Source organism: Phalaenopsis equestris, unplaced genomic scaffold (genome assembly GCF_001263595.1).
Source record: "Phalaenopsis equestris unplaced genomic scaffold, ASM126359v1 Scaffold199517, whole genome shotgun sequence".
NCBI classification, from domain to species: domain Eukaryota; kingdom Viridiplantae; phylum Streptophyta; class Magnoliopsida; order Asparagales; family Orchidaceae; genus Phalaenopsis; species Phalaenopsis equestris.
The window spans coordinates 103,696-117,767 of record NW_018219388.1 but is presented as its reverse complement, the minus strand read 5'-3'; the positions used below and the strand labels follow the sequence as shown (position 1 = coordinate 117,767).

Sequence of the window (14,072 nt, the reverse complement as noted above, 5' to 3'; positions counted from 1 at the left end):
TTTCCCTGAAAAGTGTCCTTTATCTGAATTTTAAATACAAGCTGTGGTGCATTGTTATTCTTGAACCTGTGGTTCACAAGAACCCCCAAAATCTGATTAAAAAGTTTGCTGGTTTTACCCATTTTGGTAATACTAACAATAAAATTTGGATTTTTTGCAGAAAGGAAATCAATTCAAACATATTAATTGATCATTCACAATTTGTTCATCTTTCATTCAATATGAATGACCATAAGGGTGAAGCTACTTATATATATGCTGGATGTACAAAGGATGCCATAAAGAAGTTGTGGAATAGGTTGATTAATATCAGTCAACAGATGAATTCCCCATGGTTGGTGGGCGGAGATTTTAATTGTATTACTTCTACTGCTGAAAAATCTGGAGGGAGAGTCCCAAATTCAGTTAAGATGAACACCTTTAGAGATAATATTCACAAAGCTGGACTCTTTGACTTGAGCTTCAAGGGGCCTGCTTTCGTTTGGAAAAGGGGAGCCATTTGGGAGAGGCTAGATAGAATGTTGGCAAATGATGCATGGTTTAACCAATTCCTCCTCACCTTTGTTACTCATCTTAGTCTTGCTGGTTCAGATCATAGGCATATGCTTATCAGCATTACCTCTACTGATAATCATACCTCCTCCCCCATATATCAACATGTGGGCAGCACATCCTTCTTACAGCAAGTACATTGCTGATTTATGGAAAGGTATTTCACATCCTGACCCTATTATCAAGTTAAGTTTGCTGCAAATTAAAACTGCCAAAGCCCTCATAAATTGGAGTTGGGAAACATTTGGAAATGTGCTTGCCAAAGTTCAAGAGACAGAAAATGAAGTAAAAAAATTGGAGTATGAGGAGCAGATTGACAATGTGGAGGAAAAAGAACTGTTGACTGCTCAAAATAACCTTCTTAGTGCCATTGAATATCAGGAAAAATTTCTTAAACAGAAGGCTGCTATGAATATTTTCACAGATGGGGATAGAAACACCAGATTTTATCATGCCTATATAAAATACAAGAGAAAGTGTAATGCCATCCATGCTATTCAAAATGCTAATGGTCAGTGGTTACATGATAATGCTGACATAGCCAATGATGCTATAAGTTACTATAAAAACCTGTTAAATCAGGAACATCAATTCAGAACCCTTATTGAGAAGGCACATTTCTTTGTTGAACTGAATTATATTGCTAGCCTCAAGCTCATAGATATGCCCAATGAAAAGGAAATTTAGAATGCAATTAGCTCAATAGACATCAACAAAACTGCAGGCCCTGATGGATTTACTGCTGAGTTCTACAAAAATTCCTGGGAGGTAATTAAGGCTGATGTTATTGCTGCATCAACACGCTTTTTTCAAGGAAATAACCTTCCAAAGTATTTATGTGCTTCCACCACTGTACTTGTCCCTAAATCTAATATCCAACAGAATTGGAACCACTTTAGGCCTATTTGTCTAACCACTGTCATTAGTAAAACTATTAGCAAAATCAATGTTAATAGGCTACAACCTCATCTTGATTGCATAATTAAACCAAATCAAACAGCTTTTGTGAAAGGAAGGTCCATAATTGACAACACTCTATTGGCTCAAAAATTACTACAGGACTTGAATAAAACCTGTAGAGGGGGCAACATGATTTATAATCTAAACTTATGAAAAGCTTATGATACCATAAGCTGGGATTTCATAATGGAATTCTTAACTGTCAGAGGCTTCAACACTGATTTTTGTCAATTGATTAGGAGGTGGTGACATAACAATGAACACTCTATTTTGATAAATGGACAAGGGAGGGGTTCCTTCACTGCTGCCAGAGGTTTAAAGCAAGGGGACCCTTTATCACCTACCATTTTCATACTTGCTATTGATTACTTATCTAGAACTCTTGATGAAGCTCTTCTGAATCAAAGCCACAACAGATACCATCACAGATCCAATATAGCCATTACTCACTTAATGCATGCTGATGATATAATGGTCTTTTCCAGAGGTAATAAGAATGTTGTTAGAGAAGTTTTCCAGACACTCCAAAAGTTCCAAGCTCACTCTGGGATGTACTTCAATCCAGAAAAGTGTCAAATGGTCTTTTATAAACATGCCTCCTCTACTCATAAATAATGGGCATCTGAATACACTGGCTTTTCAATCTCTCAACTCCCAATTAAGTACCTAGGGGTGCTTCTTATCACTGGCAGAACCAGACAAATCGAGTTTGAAGAGGTTTTGAACAAAATTTCAAGTCTTCTTAATGGGTGGACACATACTTTCTTATCCAATGGGAGAAGAATTACTTTGTTAAAGAGCATTCTTACTACCTTCCCTTCTTATATACTACAAATGACTACTCTTAAGAAAAGCACACAAACCCAACTGGAAAGAATCCTCAACAAATTTTTGTGGTTTGGCTAAAGACAACAAATGCACTAGGCTTCTTGGAAAAAAGTTGCCAAACCTCAAATTGCTGGGGGCATTGGCTTTAAGGACCTTGATCAACTCCTTCAAATAAACTTTTGTAAACTCTGGATCAAGTTTATAACTCAAACCTCTCTGTGGGAAAAATTTATGTGGGGCAAATATTACAAAGATCAGCATCCCACACTGGTTCTCAGAAAAACTGGGGATTCTAAAATTTTGGTGAAAATGCTGAAAATCAGTCATATTGCTGAAAACACTTACAGTTGGGGCTTGGGTAAAGGTGATATTATGTTTTATCTTGATAATTGGTGTCTAAAAGATTGGCTATCCCCTATTGCCTATAATATTGATTTGAAAGTAGCTGATTGCTGGGATGGTGATGAGTGGTCTCTAATTAAGCTATCCAATATTCTGCAACCTCATTCTATCACCAAAGTGGTTAGTATAAAGTTTAATAGAAGCATAGCTGATAAAGTTTTGTGGTACACAACTTCTCATCAAAGTCTAGCCAAATTCATCTACTCCAAAAGTTTATGTTTGGAGCAAATACCTTGGGGAGACACTATTTGGAACAAATTCCTACCCTTCTATGCCCCTTCTATGTCTTTTCTCTGTTGGAGAATTTTCCATAAGATGATTCCTACTGATGACATTCTCAAGTTAAAGGGATTGAGGGGTCCTTCTAAATGTTGGTTATGTAAGAATAAGAGGAATCTATGATTCACTTATTCTTTGAATGTAACTTTGCTCAACAGGTATGGAAACAACTACTAAATCAATTGATTATTGATGAGAAAGTCTTACTTGGGATAGGCTTGCAATTGCTGGCAGAAAATATGCTACTATTCCTTTCATTACTGCTTGATTCATTTGGATGGAAAGAAACAATGTAAAGTTTGAAAATGCCATCCCAAATGTTGGGAAAACTGCTAGAAACAGTTTATCTTACCTTCATAAGATGATCAAATTGAAAAGATTCCCTAATGTCTCTAAATCCTGCTCTTCTAACAAGAGAGACCCTATTCAAGTAATTAGAGTTTACTGGGAAACTCCACAACATCCCACAGTGAAGATCAATACTGATGGAAGCTTTACAAAAAATGGAGCTGGAGTGGGAGGAATTTATAGAAATTATTTGGGTAAGTGTCTTTTGTACTTCTACACCTCAATAATGGCCTCTGATGTCACTGAGACTGAACTTATTGCTGTGTATTGGGCAATTAACCTTGCCAATAAGGCTAATTGGTATAAGCTTTGGCTGGAGGTGGATTCAGCTGCAGTTATTCACATTCTAAATCATGAGGAGGGTTCTCCTTGGCACTACTTATATTGGATAAATAAAATTAGAGATCTTAGTAGTAAGTTACAAATCCATTTCACATTCATCTACAGGGAAGGAAATCAACCTGCAAATTGGCTGGCCCAGCTTGGGTCACATTCTAAAGAGACTGATGTTGCTGTAAACCCCCCCTCAGCTCTTCAATATCTGCTGCAAGGAGACATCCTGGAGGTTCCCCACTTCAGAATTGCATATTTGGACACATGTATCTTTGGTGTAGCTGTATTGAGTATCTTTGGTGTAGCTGTATTTTTATCCTTTTTTTCTTTCCTTTTGTTGAGTCATTGTATTTTTCCTCCTTTTGGTGGGTGTTTTTTGGTCTTTTGGTGGAGTTCTTGGGTCCTTGTATTGAACCAAAAAAGAGTCCCTAGTTTCTTACCTGCATTATGTATTTGCATATTATTCTAACATGTAGGGAGTGAATAGCAACTCCTTCACCCAAATATATATATATATATACATATATGTATTAAATTAAATCCACATTCCGACGACCGACATCCATTTTAAAAATAATACTTCGTTGAAACATTTTCACATAGGACTATTTTTCATGTATATAAACACAAAACAAAAACTTTTTATGTAAAATGAGTGTCCAATCATCATAAAACTAGTTTGCATACTTCTTTTATTTGAAAATGAACATCATACAACTTATAAAATGAAATATTGATCACTGGATTGGTATATGAATAAAATTAAAACTTTATGGTTATTGAAACTCTATTTACAAATGAAAACTCGAAGTTAAAAGTTTTACATAAAAATTATATTCTATAATCATAAACTTATTTGCATGGTCTTCATATGTGATGATAAACAACTTATAAATTTCAAAACGAAGTTTTAAATTCTACAATGATTTGTGGAGAAATAATAATTTTGGTGTGCGTCTTGATTTTAGCTGATTTTTAGTTCAATGTTTGGCTTCATTTGAATTTGGTTATTTTGTTTCTATTTTAGTTGAAGCTTCGAGAAACTAACTAAGGTCACTTGAATCTTTTGAAGTTTTTTAATCCCTACTTTTATTTGAAATTGAAATATTAATATTAGAATTTTTTGGCGGTCAGATCAAGAATCAATTAAGAAAATAACAATTTATTTATGCCTATAAACTAATCATTGATCTTCAGACTTGAGAGCTGTTTCGTAGTAGGATTTGAGCATAATTTATGCCAAATTTAACCTAAATGTTTTCAAAAAAATGACAACTTTAAATCCCACATAATCCTAAGGCCCAGTTCTCCTTTGCTTTGCCTTAAATCTTTGACTTATTAAATTTGATTTTTAGGCCGATTTACCGTTTACATGATTTAGACGAACAATCAAACATAATAAACCCGATTGTTAGACTGAGTTATTGTTTACATGATTTAGTGCACAAAGAAGGGTGGAAGAAAGACTGATTTTTTTTCTTCATTTTTTTATTCTTGGAAAGTTTCAGGATGGGGCATAGGGACTGATGGTTTTCATTTTCTTTTTAAAAATATCTAGCATGTTGATTACTTATGAAGTATTCAGGAATTTAATGGGAGTTAGAGGGCATTCAAATTTTAATATCAATAATAATTATTTTATTACTTAATTTATTTAAATAAAATATTAATTTAAAATTCATGAACTTATAATTAATAAATAATTGGAATATTATTTTTTAATTTGCAACAAAATTTTTTTCTAGGTAGGATAAGCACTAAAATGAGATTTTTCACTTTGTATCCAACAAATATGCTATACATTCGAGCATCACCAATAAAATTTAATTTGATTATATAAAATTATTAATATACAATCGAATACTCTCTCTCTCTCTCTCTCTCTCTCTATCTCTATATATATATATATATATATATATATATATATATATATAGAGAGAGAGAGAGAGACACACACACACATACATTTAATAAATTTGATTTTTAGGCCGATTTACCGTTTACATGATTTAGACGAACAATCGAACATAATAAACCCGATTGTTAGGCTGCGTTATTGTTCACATGATTTAGACGAACTAAAGTGCAAGAAAGACATATTTTTTTCTTCATTTTTTTAATCTTGGAAAGTTTCAGGATGGGGCATAGAGACTGATGGTTTTCTTTTTCTTTTTCAAAATATCTAGCATGTTGATTACTTATGGAGTATTAAAAAATTTAATGGGAGTTAGAGGGCATTCAAATTTTAATATCAATAATAATTATTGTATTACTTAATTTATTTAAATAAAATTATTAATTTAAAATTTATAAACTATTAATTAATAAATAATTGGAATATTATTTTTTAATTTGCAACAAATTTTTTTTCTAGGTAGGATAAGCACTGAAATTAGATTTTTCACTTTGTATCTAACAAATATGCTATACATTTGAGCATCACCAATAAAATTTAATTTGATTATATAAAATTATTAATATACAATCGAATACTCTCTCTCTCTCTATATATATATTTAGAGAGAGAGAGAGAGATTTTCTTTTGTATCTTAAGTTAACTCAAATTATTTTCTACTTTAATTTAATTTCTTAAAACAATTAAAACTATTATTAAAATTTTCATATAAAATTATTCATTAATAACTAGTTGAGATAATTAATTAGGATTTAATTGAATAAGCAATAATGTAAATATAATAAATGCCATAATTATGTAAATCCTTATATACTAAAATAAGTTGCAGATACTTTATCTAAATTTTGCTAAATTTAAAATCCATCATATCAAAAATTTTCATGACCCATATAAGATTTATTAAATCCCCTTTCAGTTAAATCCTACTTTTATTTAGCTTAATAAATTATTAATTAAATATTATTTTAAATATCATCTTAAGCAAATTTTTATTTATTTACAACAGCAACAGTAACAACAAAATCTTAATCCCCCTACGTGGGGGCAATGTTATGATTTTATTTCTACAAATTTTATGCTAGCTGTTGACAAATAAATTATTATTTAATTAGTTTAATTAAAATTGAAATCTACTAAATAAATATAATATGACATAGAATTCTTATATTTTTTATTTTAATCTTATTTAACTTAACTAATTTATATCTCAAATAACTGTCTGAGCAGTTTCTTAATATTTAGTCAAATTTCTCTTCTATTATATTAAATATTCAATTAACTTAAATTTTAATTATATCAAATAATTTTTTTTAGAGTATAACTGCTCATTTATTAAATTCAAATTTACGTGATGCATCAAATCCCATCCGCATCAATAATTTCTTCGATGCTTCGGCTTGCACGCATCTTCTGCCTTCTCTGGCTCCTAGTTTACCAAGCACAAGCAGTCAGCCACCTCTACTGAAAATGAAAATCGTGAATACCAGCCGGCGAAAAGACGGCCCATATCACTTTATCCCCGCTCTCTCCACTCTCTCAAGTCTCAATCCATGTCAATATCGTTTCATTGAACTCCCATAGGCCACAGGGCGGCGCTCAAATAGAGTGAAATCCTCTCATTGCTTCGAAATCGAAAGCCATGGTCGCTCCGGGGTGTCTTCCTCTCTCGCCATCTCTTGGTTCTTGTGACTTTTCGAATCAATACCACAAATCTGCGTTCTTCCTTTTCTCCTTCCATCGCCAGCAGCTTTTCCGCACCTCGAGGCCATCTAGGCAGCCCAGACTCTTCACCAACCTTCATCGAACCCCGCAGCGGCGCTGCTGTTGTCGAGGAGTAGCCCGTGCTGCCTATGTATCTGCTCCGGCCTCCGAATACAACGCCGGCTCGGAAAATGGCTCCGGCCGCACCGGGGAAGTCGTTTCAGCGGCGACTATTCCGTCGGTTCTGCCGGTTAGCTGGGCTGTCATCTGGCCGCTCCTGTCACAGCACAAACTGAGAATTGTTGTGTCGCTAGCTTCACTCGTGGTTTGCACCTCATGCACTCTTGCTATGCCCCTTTTTTCTGGTATGGCTTAAACTAATCCGGTGGTATATAATCTAGAAAACAATATTTTGCTTTTCGAAAGCCATTTCTTGATTCGTTGGAGCGTTTTGATTCTGATATCCTTGCTCCTGCTGTGTTGTATCTAGTTTTATACTGCGAGTCTTTGTGTCCCTGCTTGCTTTTTCAAGAATTATTATTGCATCCATTTAAAGCTTTCAAGCAGAATAGAGAACTGTTATATATCTACATGGTTTGCACGTGAAATTATTCACTGGACAGTAATTTTCATTTTAAGCATTTTGGCTAACTGATATCTTGACTTTGCAAATGATCCACCAGACATTCAAGTCCTGGAAGCCGCATCTGGTACAAACATTAAAAATAAAGGAGTACACAAACTATAAAGATATGGACATTTTGTGGTTTGACTTCAATTAAGCTTCCATGAATGAACTTTCTGTGGCCTTTCTCAAATCCTAAGTACACAATGCTCAAAATAAAGAAGAAACCCAAGAAATTTTCAGCAGAAAGTTTGGCATACGGATGTTCTTTCTCAGATGCATGAAGCCATCAAATTCTCGACCAAATTATAGATGCCGAAATGACATGTCAAGTGGAAACAAGAGAGATGTCAAGTTCCAAGACTACAGAAAAATCTTTTTTTTTTTTTTTTTTATTACTTTTATAGCCAGGGTCCTTATCTTTCACCTTTCAAGGAAGCAAACTACCACATTCTCCAATTCTTGAGATTTGGAATCTTGATTCATTGCAAACAATGATGAAAACTTTCATATGGATTTGGCATTAAAGCCTTGGGAATCATGCAATTTTTTGTTTTTTTTTCTCTGAACACAAAACAATGGGATTTTTTAGTCTCTATTTAGTTCTCAATCATAATAGCATGATACAATTCTGATCAAAATAACAAATATTATAGGGTTTGTCCTTCTTTATATTTTGAGTCAAGTAAATAAATCTCCCACTTCATTCAATATTATGATGACATATGGATCCTCTTAGTGACATCTCATTTTTAAGTTGAGCACCCTTTGCTTTCAATACATAGGAGGAATCAATGCATCTATGTCTTGTCAGGTCTAGATGATGTCCGAGTTGAATGCTTGCGAGGGACTTTTGAAGAACAAATATTGCATGCTATAGTGATCCATGAAACTTAAAGTGTTCCTATCACGTTATTTTTATACCTGTAATGTACATGTCTTCTGAGTTTGAATATTACAAGCCTGCTAGTATAATTTAACATTATGACAGGCTATAATGCAAAAAGATGATCCACCAAATACTCTCCCACAATTTTTCCATCACCTCATGTCTCACTGTGCTGCTAATTGTTTTTTTTTGTAATTAGGTTGCTCGCTTTATGCTTTCTCAGTTTGAGATGCTCCAATGTCGGTTATAAATAATTGAAGCATCTTCCATGGTTTCACCCTACAACTTATAGCGTCCTCTAACCCTAGTGGTTTTCATTTTTTATTTCGGGAAGTTGAGCCTTAATGAAAATTATATTATAAATTAGTGGTTAGTGGTCAGAGTATGTTTTGAACTTGGCTCTCCTAGTTGGAGAGACAGTTCTCTATCAAGTCCTCCACAAGCCCTGCACATCTAACTTTTAGGGCTTTCTTGACAAAAATTTATTGGCAAAATGTCTGCATTTTGCATCAATAAGAGCACTCAAAGCTATATAATCTTTTTTTATATCAAGTACATACTTAGCTCTACTCGATGTCATAGTTATGCCATCATTATCTTAATTTCACAATGTTGAGATCAATAATCTTATACACAACATGTTTCCTATGTACACACAACCATCATAAGGCTTATAACGAGAAAATAATACCACATGTAGATACATATGAAATGAACATATTAGGTAAAAAACTCAATGAACATTTCTCCTAAAATCTATGGTTTCAAAAAGAGTATCACTAAAATCACAGTCACACCGATTTGTCGTTGTAGCATTCATTTACGTCTTTTCTTGATGACCATCAATGCTTTTTGTTTTTTTCTTTTTTAAATAATTACAATCCCCCTTTATATTCTTTTGCTTCTTGTGATACAAGTGTTTTTGCTTAATAAATAACTTCTTACCTTTTCTTCTTCAACATCATCAATCTTGGAGAACATCTTTTGAAAAATGTGACGTGAAATTTTCACATCTCTTATAACAAAGTTGAAATTTCAAATCATTAAAGTTTGTCGCCTTTCTTCAATATAATAACATCACCAAAGTTCTTGTAATAGGGAGACAAAGACCACAAAAATAACAAAACTTGTTTCTATCATCAATATGACATCAATTAAATCATAAATAACATAATGAAAGTGACTTAAATATGGCTTGATAGGTATATATTCCTACATCGCATGCAAATAAGGCCTTTTCTTTTGACACTGTTTGTTGGACAGGCTTTGATCGAGTACAAGGACTTCAAATTGTACTATAATGGTAGCATGAGGAAACTTATTTCCTCCATAGCCTCCTTAAACACCTTGTTCATCAAGCATAATTGGATTATTGAAAGATTTTTTTTCATTACCTCTACTTTGAATTCTTCACACATTTCTCTAGCATAGTTGGACTGTATGATTGCTTTTACAAGTTCACATTGAATTAGAAAACCACAAATCTTGGTTCTCCAAAGAGTAAAACTCTTCTACTTGTAAAATTTCTTATTTTTAAAATTCATGGTATTTGATTTGAGAATTATTCTTTGATACTAAATTGTCTAAACGAGAATGCTAAAATTTCAATATGAATGAGTCATTTGGTGTGAAGTACTGTTTGCCAAGAAAAAGAAAGATTGACACAAAAAAAGTTTGAGATGCCAAGTTCCAAATACTAGAGAAAACTCTTTTCTTATAGATCTATTCACCTCACCCAGTACATTTGCCAAATGTGTAAACCACATTCACCTTTAGGTCAAATTCATGAGGTCGGAAATCCCAATTTATGTAGAGAGTTCTTGGCATAACTTTTTGTATAAATCATGCTCCAATCAAAGTGCAATCATGTGATTTCCAATCCAATTTATGTTCTTAGTAGCTGATTAGATCCTCTTAATTCCAATTTAGATCTCGATTTTTGCCATACAATATTGTGTTTTATACTTACCAATGGCACGTATAGTTTGTGTCATAACTCGTACAGTAACACATCTTTTGCATTATTTATGACAACTAATAACAAAGGAAAATGACAGAGGTTATATGCGCTCTAATCCATTGTGCACAATGCACAAGGTATGTGTTTTATTTTTTTTATTTATTGATTTATTTAAATGACTAATAGGAATAAGAAAACTTTGATGGAGTTTAAGCATACCATAATTAGAATTTTTTCGTTCTTAAGTTCAGTTTTCATGCAAATGCAATTGATCTATAATCTAATTGAAGCAATATAGCAGTTTTGTAGGAGGCACGGATCTTTATCCTCCTTCACATTTATGGTTTTAGCCTATATTTTTAGTGTTGTATGATAATTTGCTAGATAGAGCTTATGGAATTTCTATACAACTATCTATGCTAAGAGGAACAATGTTTATTTTGTTGTTATTTCATTGGTTAGCTTCTCCTCAGACTGCTATGACTTAAATTTTCTTATATGGTATATTATTTTATTCTTTGGCTTGTGGCTATGAGTACCACAAAAGCACCATAGAAAGCTTAAATTTAGTCAGATAAAATGGATAAACTATGATATCCTTTTCAGTGGCTCATAATATGCTCATGTTTTGATTAATTATAATCATTAAAGGGCCCGATATTTATCATCACCACTTTCTTTTCCCTTCTAATCTCCATTCATTATTTAATTTTTGCTCCATCCTTTATCATTTTCTATTAAAACTAAACTCTTGAATACATAACTAAGGGTTTGGATGAACGGGGTCTTTTAAAGATTGAGTTGTTGATAAAAAATATTTGAGACAAGATTGAAGATTTCAATTACATTATTTAGGTCAAGGATTGATGGTTAGTCCCATCGATCTCAAGTTGGTTGTAACTATTTCAAAAACTAGTGCCTGACCTCTCTTTTCTCATAACTTGTTATTTTTCACGTAATGTGTATAATGTTATAAACTCCTTTGATACTATTGATAATTTTATGTGATACTAGTAAATTCTTGTGGGCTTTTGGTGCATATATTTAATATTAAATCAATATTAAGTTCTAGGGCATACCCGTCCTACTATATGTAGTCAAATATAACACTAACATATTTGATAAATGTGTTCGTAAGTTATTTAGAGTGATGCTGCAAATATGCTGTTGTCACTATAAGTTTGCATTTAGAAAATTGAGGTGTATGCGTCATCAATACTAAAAAATCGTATTAAAGTTGATTTCGTAAATTGTTTTTAGGAATTGAAGCAAGTTAAGTTGCAAAACTAGTTTCATAATCAGAATGCTCCACCTCTTCTGCTTATATCATGCGAATGCATTGAATATTTGACTGCCACTTGCTAAAATTTCAGGACTCAACCGCTTTGAAAAGTTTGTTGTATTAAGCTAGAGTTTTAATGATGATAAAAAAAATTAGCAATATGGTTTAGTTTAGAATTGGTGTCTTTCATTACAATACACATGGTAAGTTATTTCATTAGGAGCTTATATTTAATGTAGTTATTGGTTTTTCTTACTAGGATGAGGAACTTAACGTTGAACTTTGATTCTATCTATTACACCTTCCCAACTCTTCCACATGGCTTAGGTAGGTTATCTCTAATGTCAACTTGTCATATTTATACTGTGAAAAAAACTCTATATATTATAAAAAGAGGCACTGAAAGTAACTACAATGCTATTCCATTTATTTTTAAGCTCCCATTTTTTTCTTGTTTACAGTAGGCATTTTTTTCTTTTCTGCTTTTGAGGTTCGAAGATGGATAAATATTCAAGAAATACCAATCATTTCGTTTTCAAAAGCTACAATAATGCGCTTGTTGAACTTTAGCAAACCTTGAAATGGCTATGTACACAAATAAAACATGTAAAAAGTATAATCAAGAGGTTATTTCCTTCTGTAAGTTTATTTTAAAATTTCTGGATGTTATGTTCACCATATGTGCTTCCCAGCTAAAAAGTAGAGCAACGTGATACATATGACACTGAAATATACCAAAAACTGAATTGTTTATAGTATTCTTTTATTTTTGTTTCTTTTCTGTGGATGTAATTGTATTGACCTTTTCTTTCTAATCGCTGCTATATGTTTTTAACATAAAGTATCTTCAACTTGTCCTTTTTGTGTTTATCTTATATATAATTCTACTCAGCGAGCTCCAGATGCAATATTTCTTTGTTAGTGACTTGTTTTTGTGGTGAATTTTTGCAGGAAAGTTCTATGAAGTGCTCATTGGGCGAGGGACTGGGAGCTTTTGGAACCTTATCTTTCGGATTGGTGCTTTGTATGTTTTGGAACCAATTTTTACTGTTGTGTTTGTTATAAACATGACAATTATGTGGGAAAAGGTGATGGCAAGCTTGCGGGGTCAAATCTTTAAAAGAATGTTGATCCAAAAGGTAGATGGGAGTCAACATTGCTGCAGTAGTTTTTCTGGCAAACTCATGTTTTAGTAGATCTTACGTGCTTGAACTTTTTTCCATCGAGCTTTTAGTCCATATGTATATTTCTTTCTTCTCCAGCTCATAAATTGATTTTTGCATCCATCTTTTTTTAATAAAAAACTATACATACATACATACATACATACATATATAGATACATATATATATATACATATATATATAGATACATATATATACATATATTTTTTTTTTCATTTGGATTGCTTTCAATCCTATATATAGACATACATATATATGTATATATATATATGTATATATATAATATACATATACATATATATATATGTATATGTATCTATATATATACATCTATATATGTATATATATATGTATATATATATTTCTATATGCATGTTGGGTTAGAGGATTTGCATCCCTCTTTTGTAATTATTTTTGAGGAGCAATAAAATTCCCTACAGGTTCTGTAAAATATATAATAAAATTCCCTATATATATTAGACGAGCTTGGACATCCCTAGGTGTGCTAAATATTCGAGTACCACACCCTCTACATGGGGGGATTCGAGCCTGTGACTTGAGAGGAATTGCAATCTTCAGAGAGGCTGCTCTACCGGAACGTGCACATATATAGATATACATACATTCATATATCTATATAGATATGCATACATACATTCATATATATACATACATACATACATACATACATACATACATATATATATACATATACATACATATATATACATACATACATATATATACATACATACATATATATACATACATACATATATATACATACATACATATATATACATACATACATATA

The 14,072-nt window shown here is 32.4% G+C and overlaps 1 protein-coding gene across 1 annotated transcript in view; it reads left to right on the top strand.

The window, feature by feature from the left end:
- The first annotated feature begins 6,997 nt into the window (after positions 1–6,997).
- The window catches only part of LOC110035735 (ABC transporter B family member 28), a 56,778-nt gene continuing 49,703 nt past the window's right edge, over positions 6,998–14,072 (top strand). Inside the window, exons 1-2 of the mRNA XM_020740017.1 lie at positions 6,998–7,683; positions 13,026–13,213. Of these exons, the coding sequence (XP_020595676.1) occupies positions 7,257–7,683; positions 13,026–13,213 (615 nt within the window). The 5' untranslated portion in view covers positions 6,998–7,256. The remainder of the gene's footprint in view (positions 7,684–13,025; positions 13,214–14,072) is intronic.